Raw genomic sequence first — 16,461 nt, 5'->3', positions numbered from 1 at the left:
GTAACCCATATTGTAACTCTACGTAATATTTTATGTAAATTTTTTGCACTTAAATCTATCTTAGAGGTTTTGGCATATCAGTAAATGTTTTCCCACAAGTGGTATTTAATAGCTGACAGCATTTCGGCAAGCACATGCCTCATAATTCCATCGTAACTGATTTATGCCCAGGCCTACAGGTCCACGCCATTGGAAGAAAAGTGTCATGTTGCTCACAGTGTCCCTAGAAGCGAGTCCCCTGCCCCGTGCAGAGCCACATGCAGACGCGGCAGCACTGGGTCACGAGGCACGGGCAGGAGCAAGTGGACAGCACGTGCCCCAGGCATTATGGGGACTTTCGAGGGCAGGGGCAGGGCAAACCGCACAGGGCTGGCTGGTTTGAGGAATACGGGGAGGCGTGGTGTAGAGTCTGTCCTTGGTTTCCTGGTGCCTGGCCCCAGGTTGATTTAGGGCGAGGGGCGTAGTGGCGTGGGGTCGTGAGGGCAGGTAAAGGAGGTAGTTGGGGGCTGGACACAGGATGGGTCGGCTGTATGTGCGAGGCGTGTTCGTAGGCGACTTGTGTCTTAATCAGAGGAGTCAGGTGGCTTGGAGGGGCCGTCTCTCCTGGCCAGCAAGGTCCTCAGAATGGGAAAAACATCGTAAAATGTAGAAAATGAAAAACGGGATTGACAGACTAATAGATTGGTTCCATCTTTCATTAGTGCGGGAGTTTTCCTCATTATGAGGAACAGCATAATGCTATTGCATGTAACTCTTCCCTGAACAGAACTCATCCTGGACTGTCCTGATTGCTCACCTTAGTGTGCGCTACGGGGAAAGGACCGCCGAGTTTAAGGGCATAGACGTTTTTCAGGTATCGGCACATACTGTTGAGTCATCTTTGAGAAACCCCCTACAGTTCACGCTGCCCTGGGAGCGTGTGCCCCGTGTGGTCGCGGGCTCCATGGTCTGGCGTGTTTCCTGCCGCCGCCCCCTCCCCTCCTCCATGTCCGTGCGGCAGCGCTCGCGGGAGGCTCTGTTGTAAGCCGGCAGCAGGGATGCCCGTCCCGGCTTGTATCGGGCGCTTACTCGGGACCTTGGCCGTAGCTACGGCAACACAGACTAGATGTGTGTTCCTCAGCCATCTGAATCTCGCAGGTGAAAAAACATCTTTATACAGAAAGAAATGGAGGAATTCACTTAAAAGTTTTGTATTTCACAGTCTTCTCCAGTTCATAAAGGAAAGGGCATTTAACAACAAAAAGTAGACGGGATATTATCTTGAAACAAAGGCTGGTCCTTTAAATTGAATATGTTGAATTTTAAGAAACACTTGCTACACGTTTCCGGTTTTCTGGGTTTCTGGGTTTCTGGGTTTCCCGGTCACTGTGCGCTGCCTCGTGGGGCGCACTCCTGTGCTGTTCGCACGTCGGGAACACCTGCCCCGTGTGTCTCTTTAATTGAGCTGAAATTCACACGTCCTAGAATTAACCACTTGAAGCGTGCACGCACTGTGTCTGTCTGGGTCCCCCACCCCAGGGGACCGCACATCCTCCAAGGAGTCACTCCTTGGCTTCCTTTCACCTCAGCCTTTGGCATCCACTGACTGGAGTTACCGGTTCTGGATGCTTCGTGTGCACGGAATCACACGATGTGTGTTCTTTCACTTGCTGCACCCACTTAACATGCTTGCGACACCTTCTGGCATTCGACATTATTCTCATTTCCCTTCCACTCAGGCTACTCCTTCCTCCGTCCATCCCCAAAGTGGACGAAATTGGTGTTTCTTGGGGCTCTGTCCTCAGCAGACCCATCATAGGTGTTCCGAGCTGCTGCTGTGACTTTAATTATTATTATGTGGTGCTCCCTCTCCGGCCTCTGTCTGAAGACTTATGGTCCCGGTGTCGGGTGCGCATCTCCACGTGGGCGGACGAGGAGCACCTCACGTTTGGCGCACGCGGCACTGGGCTTCGGGGGACCTTCCCTGACCCTGTGTCTGGGCTCAAGCCCCCCCCCCCCGCTTGAGCCCCCAGAGCATTCAGCACGGAGCTCTAGCCTGTCATCTGGTCACATACGGTATTCTAGCAGCTGCTTGCTTGCTTCTTTTTTCATGGAACTGCACACATGTTGAGGTCAGGGTTTGCTCACAGCTGTGTCCTGAGCGCCTGGCTTCGTGTCCAGCATATAGAAGACACTCGGTAAATGTTTGTTCAGTGAGTATGTGACGGGAGCACGCTCAGGATTATTGTATGTAACGTGTGGCAAACATGTTTACGATACGGTCATTTTGTCTCTGAAGTACAGAGTCGTCTGACTTGGCCACGTGTGTTTTCACATTCCAGGAGCATTTAGATACCACCCACGGGTCGGTGCACTCGCTGGATGCGGACTTACTGTTGCCGTCTGGAGACCCGTTCGGTAAATCGGACACGGACGTGTTTAAAGACGGACTCAGGAGAGCACAGTCTACCGACAGCTTGGGAACCTCAGGCTCCCTGCAGTCCAAAGCTTTAGGCTATAACTACAAAGCAAAATCTGCCGGAAACCTGGACGAATCGGATTTTGGACCGTTGGTCGGGGCAGATTCGGTGTCTGAGAACTTTGATACTGCTTCCCTTGGGTCCCTGCAAATGCCAAGCGGGTTCATGCTCACCAAAGATCAGGAGAGGGCGATCAAGGCCATGACACCCGAGCAAGAGGAGACCGCGTCTCTCCTCTCCAGTGTCACCCAGGGCGTGGAGAGTGCTTACGTGTCCCCCAGTGGTTACCGCCTGGTCAGCGAGACCGAATGGAACCTCCTGCAGAAAGAGGTGAGCTGCCCTCCGACTTGCTCTCGCGCGCTCTGGGGGAGAGCGGGTGTGGGGTTTGCTGTCGGTTCCCGAGGTACCCCGGAGTCCCTACACGCACGTGACTGTGGTCCAGGGGGCTGTGGCCGGGGAGGGAGCTGACTGGCCGATCACACTGGCTGTGAACTGCCCCCCTCCGCCCCCGGAGTCCCACCTGGGCTGGAGCACAGGCAGCTTTCTGTTGGAGGAGCCTAAACCTGGTTTGCTCTGCACTCGTCTCCAGTCTCTCCTGGAGAGCTGAAGCGCAAATGCTTGTTGGCAGTCGATGAGCCAGTGCGTGCGGGTGAGGGGGAGCGGAAACTGCGGGGGAGAGAGGGTCGTCTTCCTCCTAAGCGTGTTTGCAAACTCAGAAGTACGGTTAGGAGCTAAACTTTACGCCTTGCGCAGTGGCTCGCGGGTTCACACAGCCCTGTGTTCCAGCTTCGGGATGGCAGTGCCGTCGTCCCCAGCTTTACGGGGGAGGGCTTTGCTTCAGGCTGCGGGAGTCGTGCAGGTGTTCCCGGGAACTGGGAGCAGGGAGATGGGGGTCAGGGGCCGGGTCCTCTGACTAGCAGCGCTTTCTTTCACGGGGCCCACGTCTCCTGAGGAACTGTTGAGTGGAACCGCAGACGAAGCCTCACAGCAGCCGCCCCCCCTTGGTCTCACGCAGGACGCGTAGCTTACGGGGTGGCGGCTTGTGGTTGGCCCGTGGGTGCTGGTTGCTCCCGGCCGCGGCCCCTCTCCTGGTGGCGTACTCACTCACGGTGTGTGGCTCTCGGCTTGGGACCTTTGGCCTCGTGTTTTCCTCCAATGCTGTATCTCGTGGCCCTTGTTTTCCTGTCGTGTTTGTATTGGCGTTTACGGCGTCTTAGAATCCAACCCTATATTGCCATAAATCTCTGAAGACATTGTCTACCCCGTCCCTGTTCCCCTCTGAGTAACGTAGGTACGACTGTGTGTGTTCAAGTATGCGATGTGGAATTATGTTGTTCTGCCTGATAAGAGGTCATTTTGGTGCCTTCAGGTACATAACGCAGGAAATAAACTTGGTAGACGTTGCGATATGTGCTCCAATTATGAGAAACAGTTACAAGGGATTCAGATTCAGGAGGCTGAGACCAGAGACCAGGTGAGTTTCTTTCGGCATGCCAAACTGCTGATGTTGTTCTTCTCACCGGAGGCGCAGAAATAATGGCTTCTTCCCTCCCATTTGCTTGGGGAAATATATCCCTGTGAAATACGAAATAAGCCAGTTTGTGCAGCGTCAGCCTCATTCCTCAGGGGCCATAGCAGGACCTTCCCTTCTGTCCCTTCTGTCTGGGCTTGGTTGGCTAGCCTAGCACCACGCAGGCTGGCTCCGCTCTCGCAGGGCCAGGAGCACTGGGGCATCGGATCTCGCCGCCTGCCCCCCTGCCCGCGGCCGCCGGCCACATCGTCAGGAGCGTGCGCCCCTGCACAGTGCTTCCCCACGCGGGGCCTGACGGAGCTGCAGCTGACTGCGAGAAGCTTAGTTGAATATCATCATGACCATTATTTAGAGTCTTCATTGCTTATTGCCTACTTCTTGTCAGAAATCTGTTGAACTGATTAAGGTTAGTTTTCAGGAGCACAGAAATTAAGATTTGGTAGATTTTGCATGCAGAGATTGACCCGTACCTTTCCAAATATAGTGTCTAATGATGGATTCCTTGAGAACATTTAGGGAACGTAGAATTTCAGGAGAGTAGGCTTGTGAAAGGATATAGAAGGAAAAGATTTTTCTTATATTTCCAAATTGTTATTTGATTATTGTAAAGATTGTTCCCTTAGTTCCCTTAAAATAAAGTAAGCAGATTAGAATGATGGTTTAATATTTTCAAATGCCATTGGCTTTCGTTTCCTCTGTATGTACTAGTTTCTGTAGATGCTGGAAACATAAATTTCTAGAGGCACAGAGGGGCATGTAGCCTCACTGTGCGCTCAGGGAAGGTAACGCTTGAGCTAGGTTCGTTTTAGAGCTGGAATAAAAATCAGGAGAAGAAATGGGAAAGGGTGTTCAAGGACAGGAAAGGTGCGCAAAGGAACAGTTACGAAGGGGACCACTGCGTTCTGGAAGCATGAATCGCGCATGGGCTGTGTGGGGGGCATGGGAGGGGAGAGGACGCTACAGAGGGAGGCCAGGATGAGATCACTGAGGGAGCGGTGCTGGTGGACGGTGTTTGCATTCTGCCCTGAAGACTTTGGGACGCATTTAGAAATTCCAAGTAGGGAAATAATATGATTTGACTTTTGTTTTAGAAAAAATCATAGTGTTAGTGTGGGTTGCAGATTGGAGGCGGAGGATAGCCCAGAGTAAGGGGGGCGGTGCCCCGGCCTGCAGGGCCAGGCGGAAGAGCAGACCTTCTCAAATGAGGTAACGTACGTGAGAAGGGATTTGTTAACCGTAGAGCACGGCACCGACCCCGAATGAGGTCAGTCGTTCTGAATTGACAAATCAGGAAGAAAAAAGATGAGGTTCTTAAAATTTCTAGAGCTAGGGTTTTTTTTTCTATGAACGAAAGAATCCTCAGGAACTTGTCCCGATTGGCATTTACAATTGCGCAGGTGAAGAAACTGCAGGTGATGCTGAGGCAGGCGAACGAGCAGCTGGAGGGGACGGCGAGGGAACGGCAGGAGCTGGAGGGCGCTCTGAGTCGCAGCGCCCAGGACGCCGGCCACCAGGTACGTGGGGCCGGGGCACCCCCATGCCACCCGCCCAGATGCCCGCGCGGCCCAAAGGCGGCGGCTCTGCAATCACAGCCCTGTCTCTCCCCCGCCTGAGCCCTGTCTTCCCTCAGGGGGTAAAGATCTCTTCCGGATCTGTTCCTGCTGTCGGTCTTACAGATCTTTGACCAGTAACTGCGTAAATGACTGCGTACTGGATATCTGCAAGCTCTCATTTTTCTGTTTTCAGTAGGTTTTTCTGCTGCACACAAAAAGCTTCCTGACAGGAATGATACTTTTTAAATTCCCCTGGACTTATTAAATGTATGACAAATAGAGAAAACTCAGACCTGCACAACAGACCCAGCACACCAGCACTCCCGTCCGCGTCGCCCATCAGGGCCGAACAGCAGGACGCGAGCCCGCGGGCCAGGCCCGCCCCTCCCTGGCTTCTGACCCCATCCGCTGAGTCCGCGTGTGTCATCTTGTCTTCCTCATGCGGTGTCGTGAGGCTCTTCTCACCCGACGCTGGGGCGCTGGCTGCTTCCCCGTGCTTGTCGTACGCTTGTACCGTGTACGGATCCGTCAGTCTGTCCGTCGTGACGCGCGTTGGGTGGTTTCCAGTTCTGCGACGTTAGGAGTAATTCTGCTGTGAAGGTTCCGGATGGGTCTTGTGGCACGTGCTTCTGCTGGGGGTGCCGTGCCCGGGTTGGGGTGTTCATAACGCACTCCGTGCGTAACAGTGGGTGACAAGCCAGACCGTGTCCACAGTGGTCGTCCACATTTACACTCCCGCCAGCACGCACGGGGAGTCCCTGTGGGCCCGTCGTCCTGGTAGCTGATGGTGCTTCACGGAGGCTTCGTTTGCATTTCCCTGAAGACCCCCGGGTTACGTGGCGTTTGTCCTGTTTCTGGACCGCTGGGATATCCGTGTGTGTGTGAGTCCTCTCAAGTCTTATGCTGAGTTTCTATTGGATTGTCTAGTCTTTGTTTTATTTATCTGTTTTTGGTTCTTTTTCTGATTTGTTAGAAGCTCTTTATACAGTCGTACTAGAGCCTTTGGGTGACTTGTGTGGCACATGTCTGCTCATCAGTATTTTATGTTTTCATTATTTTAATGGTGCCTTTTGATGAACAGAAGTTCTTGATTTTCATGTAGTCAAATTTATTGATCTTTATGATTGGTGATTTTTGTTCCGTTTTTTAAAAGAATATTTTCTTGGGGCGCCTGGGTTGCGCAGTCAGTTGAGCATCCAACTCTTGATCTCGGCTCAGGTCATGACCTCAGGGTCGTGGGACTGAGCCCCACGTTGGGCTCTGAGCTCAGCGGGGAGTCTGTTTGAGATTCTTTCCCTCCATCTTCCTCCCCCTCTGTTCCTCTCCCTGCTCATGTGCTTGTGCTCACTCTCTCTCTAAATAATAAAAATCTTAAAAAAAAAAAAAGAATATTTTCTTACCCTGGTGTTAAAAAGATGTTTTTATGTATTTTTGTAGAAGCTTCATTGTTTGTAGTCACATTTATATCTAAAAATCCATCTAGAACTGACTTTGCTCTAGATGCTGTATAGATAAGGGTGAAATTTTATTTTTTCCGTATGGATAGCCAGTTCCTGTACCACCTAAGTTCCTGCTGCTCTGCGAGGTCATCTGTGTCATTCATCAAGTGAATATGTGGGGGGGCGTCAGTTTCAGGACTCTGTTCTCTTCCATTGGTCTCTTTGTCTATTTCTATGCCACATTCTCTAGCCCTCGTCCCCGAGAATGCCCCCGCTGCTCTTCCGCTTCGGGGACCCTGCCCTGGCGCTGGGATCAGAGTCTGGGCCCCTGCGCCCGCAGCTGTCGCGGCTCTACGGTGGGGCGGTCTTCGCTGCCACGGAAGTGGGAAAGCCCCCTGTGAGCAGTCAGTTCCCTCCTGGGTCAGTTGCTTCTTCCCCTGGTGACTTCCTTCTCTCAGCTGTCTGCCTTTGCTTATTTTTCAGAGTCCTTGGGTAGCTTTTGTATTTATCCAGAGTTTTTAGTTGTAATCAGGGTAGAGAAAGGCGGCTGTGGGCCTCGTCCGTCTTGGAAGTCTCTGCGCTCTCATATTTTTATTTATTTAGACAGATCTTTTTATTTCCGCCTTCATCCGAGAAGGATACTTGGCCGGCTGTGGCATCCTGAGCACTTACGCTGATCTCCTCCAGCGCTTGGAAGTTACTGGTTTGTTCTGGCTCCCCAGTTTCTCATAAGAAGTCCACTGTCGGTCTTACTTTAGGTAAAATGTTGTTTTTTCCCCTGGCTATTTTAAGGATGCTCTTTTTGGCTTTTGTTTTCAGCAGTTTTACTGTGCTGTACCTACGTGTATTTTTTTCATGTTTCTCCTATTTGGGATTCTCAGAGGGTTTCTTAGATTTCTGAATTTATGTCTTACATCATAATTGGAATATTCTCAGCCATTATCTTTTAAAACTTGCTTTTATTGAGATATTACATACAATAAAGTGCATAAATCTCAAGTGTAAAATTTGGTGAATTTTAACATGTGAAAAAATTTACCAGGGCGATCATCACCTGGCAAGATACAGACTTTCTGATATATCGTGCTCACAGAGCTGCCCGCGCAGAGAGGCAGGCAGGGTTCTGATGTCGAACACTGTTTCGTAGTGCTCACTCCTGAACGTCATATAAGTTCAAGGGAATCCTGTCGTCTCATCTGGGCTATTTGATTCTTCTGTGCGTGAGGCCCCTGCATGTTGCTGCGTACATCGGTGGTTAGAGATTCCTGCTTGTGCATTCTGTTACACGGATGTGGCATAACGTATCCAGTGCAGGTGGGGACACTTGCGTTGTTTCTAGTTCTGGCTTTTGTGAACATACATTTTCTAATGCTCCTGTGTGTGTCTTTGGTGGACGTGTGGCCTCATTTCTCTGGAGCGTCCCTCAGAGTAGATTACAGGGTTTCTGCATTGGCTTATTTTTAGCTCACTGGGTCGGCGGTATTTCTTCCAATACTTACATATGTTACACCTGCACGTTGTGGCTACATGGCTTTTTAAGGCTCTTTTGTATTTTTTGTCTTTATTTTCTTCAGATATGTCTTATAGCTCACTGACTTTCTTTTCAAATGGTCTAATCTGTTAAAACTCATCCATTGAAATTTTTAACTTAGATAATTGATTTTTTAAATTCTGTTTATCATTTCCTTTTGGTTACTTTCCATTTTTTCCAATTCTCTGGTAGTTCTAAATTCTGTCTTTTAAATCTCTGGACATTTTAAAGTCTGTAATAATTCGCAAATCTGGATTCATTTTAGATCTGTTTGTATTACCTGTGTTGTTTTTTATTATTTCTTTTTGTTTTTATCCTGTCCTTTGTGCATTTTTACTTGAGCGCTAGACATTTATGTGAAAATGTTGAAATAATATAAAGCCATTTTCTTGGGGAGCCTGGGTGGCTCAGTCGGTGAAGCGTCTGCCTTCGGCTCAGGTCATGATCTCAGGGTCCTGGTATCGAGGCCTGCATCGGGCTCCCTGCTCAGCTGGGAGCCTGCTTCTCCCTCTGCCTCTGCCTCTCCTCCTTGCTCATGCTCTCTCTCTCAAATAAATAAATAAAACTCTTAAAAAAAAAAAAGACCATTTTCCTGATGAGAGGCAAGCAGCTAGTGGGCCTTACAGTCCTGGACCACCTTCATCCAGCCGCAGGAATTGAGATTATACAAAGTTGCAAAGGTCAGGTTAAAGTCTTCCCTAACCCTCTGGGGACCCAGTCCACGGGGCAGCGTGTTTCCAGGCTCCCTTTGCATGGCGGGTCCTGGACGCTCATGTCTGCCCCCCCGCCCCGGGCGCTCAGCTTCGTGGTGTCACGTGTTTCTCTGGGGACTGGCACGGGCTTCTAGGGAAGAGCTGTTCCCTGTGCCTCCCGACTCTCCACACGGCCTCCGTCTGGTCCGGGGCTCTGTGAATCTTTTTTGCCCTGTTCTCCAGTGCCTTCAAGTAGATACCATTCATATTTTTGTCTGGTTTTCCTAATTCTCAACAGGAAGTTTGTGTCCACAACCTGATCTGCCAGTCCTGGGAGGAGAGTACTGGCAGTAATCATGTTCTCAATGTCCAAACACATGGGTGTTGATTTATTTTATAATTGTTACGTACGAGTCCCCAGCTCTCACAGGACCCCTCTCAGAAACATTAAAACTAAGGGAGTTGAGAGTTCAGTGATGTTAATCATGTGTTTATTGCTTTTAAGGAAATCATCTTGGAAGACTGAAGCTAGTTCAGAGAAGATCCATTTATGCTTTACACTGTGTGCTTTTTTTGTGTGTGTGTGGGCAGAGTTCAAAATCTTTATTGATTTTTGTCTAAAAGCTCCTTAAAGGGTAATATAAGTAGGCCATGTGGATTGACATCTGTGTCTAGAAACCCATACAGCGCTGTCCATGTACGGCAGGGCATGACCCCGGGGACCTCTGCTGCCGGCCCCGTGTGACGTGAGGGGCCGAGACACAGAGGCATGCACGTCTGTGGAATGAGTGATGATGGGTTATGATAAAGGAAGAAAACACCAGTTCCGGATATGAAATAAGCAGGGGATGGGTGCCTGGGTGGCTCAGTCGGTTAAGCGTCTGCCTTCGGCTCAGGTCACGATCCCAGGGTCCTGGGATCGAGCCCCGCATCGGGCTCCCTGCTCTGCGGGGAGCCTGCTTCTCCCTCTCCCACTCCCCCTGCTTGTGTTCCCTCTCTCGCTGTGTCTCTCTCTGTCAAATAAATAAATAAAATCTTTAAAAAAAAAAAAAAATAAGCAGGGGATGGAAGGGTTCGTGTCAGAATCACCAGCTTCCTAACGATATTGTCTTTGTGCATTTTTGTCTTCTAAGATCTCTGCACTCGTCCTAAGAGCCCAGGCGTCTGAGATCTTACTTGAAGAGTTACAGCAGGGGTTTTCCCAGGCAAAAAGGGATGTTCAGGAGCAGATGGTAAGTTAACATTTAAATTAGCATTAGCCGTGTTAAATAGATTCCTTTTTGTTCGGTTGTGAGACCCTCTTTGCTATGACTGTGTCTCCCTGGCCCAGTGGCCACACTGTTCTGCTCTCTGGGGCCGAAGCAGCATTCGTAATGGACAAGCCTATGTAAAGACCTCACTCGTTTTTTAAACCTGCCTCCCAACCGAAAAACACTCTCACCTTTAACTTAGTTTACTTTTCTGATTTGGGCAACCTCAACAGAATAAACTGTCGACTCATAGTTGGTTCCAAATACAAGGTGAACATTGAAATCTCCCAAAACCCCAGCAGATGGAGCTTTTGAACCGTGCTTGTACTTTTCCTGACCCGCTGATTGATCGAAAGTAGCCTCGTTAGCCTCACAGGCATTGACCCGTGCACCATCACCGCTGTGCCGCGGGGGTACTTCTGGAGGCCGTCTGCCTTGGGAGGGACGGGGCAGACGGCTTCTGGAAGAAGAGCTGGCTGGGACCCCAGCCAAGGAGCTCCCCGGACTGGAGCCTCCTTCCTCACCAGGCTCGTTCCATTTGCCTGTTCTTCCTTCTCCTTGAAGCTGGAACCCGACACCTGATGACCCTTTGTAGGTGATGACAGAGTTGGCCCTGCTGGGATGATCCCACAGAGTTCTCTCTCGTCCAGCTCCGCCAGCAATGGTGGGGGGGGGAAAAGCCTCTGGCTGTATGGGAATGGTTTGTTTTTGACCGGCAGCCGGTCAGCGTCTGAGTGCCTTTTGAGCTGATCCCTAAATACTAGCCCTGGTCTCTTGAGGAGCATCTCATTCTAATCATTGACCAGGGACTTCCATACCTTTTCATTGATCAGAGAATACGAAATGATAACCGTCAGTGTAAAAATCACTGCTAGATGCCGACAGAATTTCAGTGCTTAGCTCCTTTCCCTTCTCTCTCCTCTCTCCTCTCCCCTGCTTGTCTTCTCAACCCCGTCTGCCTTTGCAAACAGTTCCGAGTGGACTCCACTTAAAACGAATGTGTTGCAGGTCACGTAGAAGAAGTGTTCAGAGTAAGGTTGGGATCCTGCCCGACCATCTTCTTGACTTGATCTTCGAAGGTTCTTGTAGCGAGGAAGAGGGACTCCGTTTCTTTGTCCCTTCACACGAGCAGCCATGGCGTGCCTGGGATCTTAGCATCCCCCCAACAGTGTCTTTGGAAAAATGTCCGTCTTGAGCGGCTTATGGATTGAACACGCCTAATGTCTTCAGTTAGACTTACCAGTTGTCAGTATTTGGCCACATTTTCACGCGTGCTGCTGTTTTCTCCATCTCTTCCATCTGTGTGTGTGTGTTTTCTGAGCCATTAGGAAATCAGTTGCAGACTCTGTGCCACTCGGGAATATTTGCGCATGCGTCTCCCGAGAACAGAGAGGTGGTTCTACTCCACCAGTGCTGTTCTCACATCCTTAAAATGTGACCATGGTCCCCAAAGTGCGTGGTTGTTTGTAGAGGTGGTTTCAGTTTTTAATTCTGATTTTTTGATGGAGGAACCAGTCAAGGGTCACATACTGTTTTTGACTGTCTTGTCACTTTAGTCTCCGATAATCTAGAACAGTCGCCCTTTTTTTTTTTTTTTTGGGTGTTTTGTGACATTAGCGTTTTTGTGGAGCCCAGACCAGCTGCCTCCTAGGATCATGTGTCTGGTTCCTCCCGCGCGACTTGGTTCAGGTTAGAGGTCTGGGCGCCCACAGCACAGAGATGTAGCGCGTCAGTGGGGGCTCCGAGCAGCAGGGGGCGCGCTCTGTCCGGTCACTTGGTTGGGGCAGGGACAGCACAGTTTCCAAGCGACCACCTTAGAGCTGCCAGCAGCGAAAGTATTGAGTGAGGTTCCGTGTTTCTTTGTAGCTCTTGCTCTTTGAATGTATCCCCGCTAAGGATTTACGGTCAGCCTGCTGTGTTTCCAAAGTTACTTGAATTAACTATTTCCTTTGTGGTTATGTTACTAGTTTGATAACGTCGTGAACTCCATTTGTTTCTGTTTGTATTACATTTTCGGATTTTCCTTTTTCTTTTTTGATTTATTTTTTTTGAACATGCAACATGGTTCATAAGTCAAAACTATAGAAATGGATACATGTTCCGATTTCTTCCATTCCCTATTCCTTTCACGCCATTCGTACCCCCTTCCATGTATGATCATTTTAATTTATTTTTGGTTTATCCTTATGCTTTTCTCTTTACGAAAGTAGGAACTATATACATTTTATTCTTTCCCCCTTTCTCATGTCCCAGAGAGTGGAATGCTAACATACTGTTGTAAATGGGTTAAAAGTGAGCATAAAGCACAGTTGATTCTGGTCTGAAGATAAGTAAGAGCCAGCAAAATTAACCAAAATTTATGTGTGACCTTGCATGCCGTCCAGCAGCCTTTCTGTCCTTCAGGATGCAGCGATCACCTTCTCTGGGAAATGACCTTGAGCCTCTCCCCTCGGAACCCCTGTGTCCTTTGACCCTGCTGCCCCCGTTCTCTGTCCTCGCGCTCGCACTTGCCCTGGGTTGTCACTTTCCTGAGCTCTCCCTCCACCGCACCGTGAGCTTCTCCCGGGCAGAGGCTCTGGTTTTTATCTCTGTGTCCCCGTGTGCAGCACAATGCCTCGTACGGCGTGGCAGCTGCTAAAGGAATGTTGGAGCAGTGAGTAGTCTACACTTACACATACGTTTAAGTTAAACGACTGAGTATTAAAAATTAGCAGAAGTCAAATACTTTTGTAGAAATAACACTCAAATTAGCTGGAATAACTTTTATATTGATTCAGATTCTCGTTACCTAAAATTATACTGCACGTCTGCATGTAGAAGTAGGAGCCTGGCCCATTTTAAGAATGAGCTGCTCAGGTGTCCTGTCCTAAGCATGGGTCCTCCTGATGACTTCCAGTATTTGGGGTCGTTGGGCCACTCAGAGATCCTGAGCTGATTGGGTATATATATGTATATTCTGTGCACGCACACACGCATGGAGGAGGAAGACAGTGGTCTTTGGCTCCCCCTGCTTCTGGTGAATGTGTGCTGTGAGGAGATGGGTGGTTTTGCAATATGTGCTGCAGGTCTGTCGTAAGACCTGGCTGCGTCAGCGCGGGAGACGGAGGTGTCGGGGAACAGATTCAGTACTTTGAAGCTGTTGGTGGAGACCGTGGAGAGTGGGCTCAGAGGCTTGCTTCCTGCCTGCCTCCTTGAGTAGAAGACAAGATTGCAGATAGAAGCGTCTCCGGGCGGCTTCTTGTCAGTCGTACAGAGCGTTACCGTGCGCCCCCCGTCCTCGGCCCTTCTTTGGTTCGACCTGGGTTTTCTCTGGGCAGCTCTCGGCGGACGGGACTCAGCCTGTGTGGCTGTGATGGCCGTTTGTGTTTCAGGCGGTGCTGATGCAATCGCGGGAGCAGGTCTCCGAGGAGCTGGCGCGGTTGCAGAAAGACAACGACAGTCTGCAGGGGAAGCACAGCTTGCACGTGGCCCTGCAGCAAGCAGAAGACTTCATTCTCCCAGACACCGTGGAGGTAACGCGTTTTCCACAGGATCAAAGATGCACACAGACACATTTTCTGAAATGGCTGCCAGCCAATTTTGGCTTAAAACAGGCTTTATTGATAGAATTCACATACCAAATAATTCACCCATGTAAAGCGTACAGTTCAGTGGTTTTTAGTGTGTTCTCGGATGTGACCATGGTCAATTTCAGAACACGTCTATAACCTTAGAAAGAAGCCCCTTCCCCTTCCTGCTCCCCACCGCCCTGCCGTAAGCAGCTGCTCACCTCTTTTCCTCCTGTGGATCGCCCTGCTGTGGACTTCCATAGGACTGGAAGCCTGCAGTGTGTGGGTTGTGTGTGGTTCTTCCGCACAGCCGACTGCTGTCAGGGTCACCGTGGTGTAGAGCAGCGTCCGAGCACCGTCCCTTCTTGTGGCCACGTGGACGCTTTTGTTTACCCGCCGGCCTGTGGTTGGGCATTCGGGGTGTCCCCATGTGTAAACATCCACGTGCACATTTGGGTTAGTTTGTCTGGGGGACAGACCTCGGAGCGGAGTCGCGGGGGCCCGTGAGGATTTCTCCCGTCCTCGCTGTACCTGTCTCACTCAGCTGACCCTGAGCGTCTTCCTGTGTGTTTATTGGCCAGTTGTCTATGTTCCTTGGGGAAGTGTCTATTCAGATCTTTTGCTCATTTCTAAATTGGGTTATTTATTTTTTATTGTGGAGTCATATGGTTCTCTATATGGTCTAGATCTAAGTCCCTCACCAGAGAAACGATTTGCAGATCTTTTCCCCATGCTGTGGATTGTCTTTTTCACTGCCTTGACGGTGCCCTTTGAAGCACAAAAGCTCTGAGCTTTGAGAAAGTCTGGTTTACGTATTTTCCGTCCTGCCACTCGTGCGTTCAGTGTCCCAAGAATCCTTGGCCGCATCGCTCTGTGAGTGACTCCGGCAGGACCAGACTGAGAATGCATCAGAAATGAAATGTGTGAAGGGTTCGCCAGGCTTGGTTTTCTGTATCACACTGTAAAGGGTGAATGGCACCTGCCACCCTCCTGCCCTTACTTAACTTTTATGACACATTGGGCACTTCTGTTCCTCTGTCATTGGGTGAATCTGGGCTGTGAAACCACCTGCTTCCCAGAGACGTTCATGACCATCTCCCATCCGTGTCCTGACTGGGCCTGAGATCAGACGGATCCGGCGCATTCACATCTCCTGACCCTCCCCACCCTCGTGTTGCCCCATCATCAAATCCTTCAACATCAGCAAACCGCATCTGAGGCTAAACCTAAGGAGACTGTAAACAGTATAGGCAAGGAAGAGATTTCTTTGAGCAATTTTCAAAATAAAATAGATGTTACTTGTGAGATCTTTCAGTTTTTTGAAAAAAAATTATAGTTATCTAAAAATCAACATTACAGAAATTTATAGTTTTGTAACAGTTTTCCCTGATCCTGTCCTGCAGATCCAACCTCTACAATTTGGGCCTCATTCTTTTTTTATTCCTGTATACATATTAACATTACTACTGGTTTTTGCTTTTATTTACTCCTGGGGCCACGTTGCTGACTTGCCACTGGCACCCTGTCTCTGCCCCCTGCCCTCCCAACCCTGTGTCTCTGTGCAGGTCGCTGGTGCTCCCCTTTGTGACCTGATGGCTGATCTCCGCAGAGAGAGTTTGAGAGTTTGAGTGCTCCCAGCACTGCCCCTTCTGATGAGCGGTTCTCTGCAGGGGTGGGATCCTCTTTCCCGGACTCCCTAGACTTTGAATTCCTAGATTGAGCACACTTCCTAGAATGCTTGAAGGATGTAACCAGTCGGCCTGTGAGGCCTGATTCTTAGACCTGCTCCCGGAGTAAATCTTCGGAGGCTTTCCTTACCACAGTTTTCTCATTACTCTTTTTTCTGCTGTTACTGATTTTATATACATCTGGTGGTTACCTAAGAATCCCAGCGTTTACCTTAGAGGTGCTTTAGGATATGATTGGATTTTTTTAAAAGAAGACAACTAAAATTTAGGGAAATAAATAGGATTTAAACTGAATTTATTATAGAAAAACGGGATCACCTTGGAAGGCTGCTCTTTGCCCCATGGCCTCTGGCCTAGCTAGCACTTGGCTTGTGGCAGACGTTCAGCAATGTAAGTGTCTGAGTCCACGTGTGAGTAAATACACTTCGTCCTCAGATTCCACACTTGCTTTGGAGTTTACACCTTCTGGGTCCTCACCCCCTAGCAACCCCAGATTTACCAGCTGATTGTGGGAGCTGCAAAGCCCTTCATAGTGATTCCCACACTGCAAGTCCCTTAACGTTTTTGCTTTTCTGCTTATGAGCCAGTTTTGAGGGAGAGACGTGCAGTCCACAGTGCACATTTCTGGCCGGAAAGGTCTTATTTCCGCGCCATGCTGAACGTCACCGCGGGGAGCCCTGAGGGAGCTGGCGCTCCGTCTTAGATTCTGCACCATTTAAAACCCGCGAGTCTGGTGGCAGAAAATGTCGGGGGGGCTCTCATGGCCGCTG

The 16,461-nt window shown here is 49.7% G+C and overlaps 1 protein-coding gene across 5 annotated transcripts in view; it reads left to right on the top strand.

The window, feature by feature from the left end:
• The window catches only part of RABEP1 (rabaptin, RAB GTPase binding effector protein 1), a 204,810-nt gene that overhangs the window by 183,603 nt on the left and 4,746 nt on the right, over nucleotides 1-16,461 (top strand). For all 5 annotated transcript variants that reach the window (XM_036078318.2, XM_036078319.2, XM_036078324.2 and 2 more), the window contains 5 exons: nucleotides 2,322-2,789; nucleotides 3,829-3,933; nucleotides 5,388-5,504; nucleotides 10,339-10,437; nucleotides 13,827-13,967. In XM_036078318.2, coding sequence (XP_035934211.2) covers nucleotides 2,322-2,789; nucleotides 3,829-3,933; nucleotides 5,388-5,504; nucleotides 10,339-10,437; nucleotides 13,827-13,967 — 930 coding nt within the window. The remainder of the gene's footprint in view (nucleotides 1-2,321; nucleotides 2,790-3,828; nucleotides 3,934-5,387; nucleotides 5,505-10,338; nucleotides 10,438-13,826; nucleotides 13,968-16,461) is intronic.

Source organism: Halichoerus grypus, chromosome 2, assembly GCF_964656455.1.
Source record: "Halichoerus grypus chromosome 2, mHalGry1.hap1.1, whole genome shotgun sequence".
NCBI lineage: Eukaryota > Metazoa > Chordata > Mammalia > Carnivora > Phocidae > Halichoerus > Halichoerus grypus.
The sequence above is the reverse complement of the archived record's forward strand: the minus strand, read 5'-3'. Positions and strand labels throughout refer to the sequence as shown.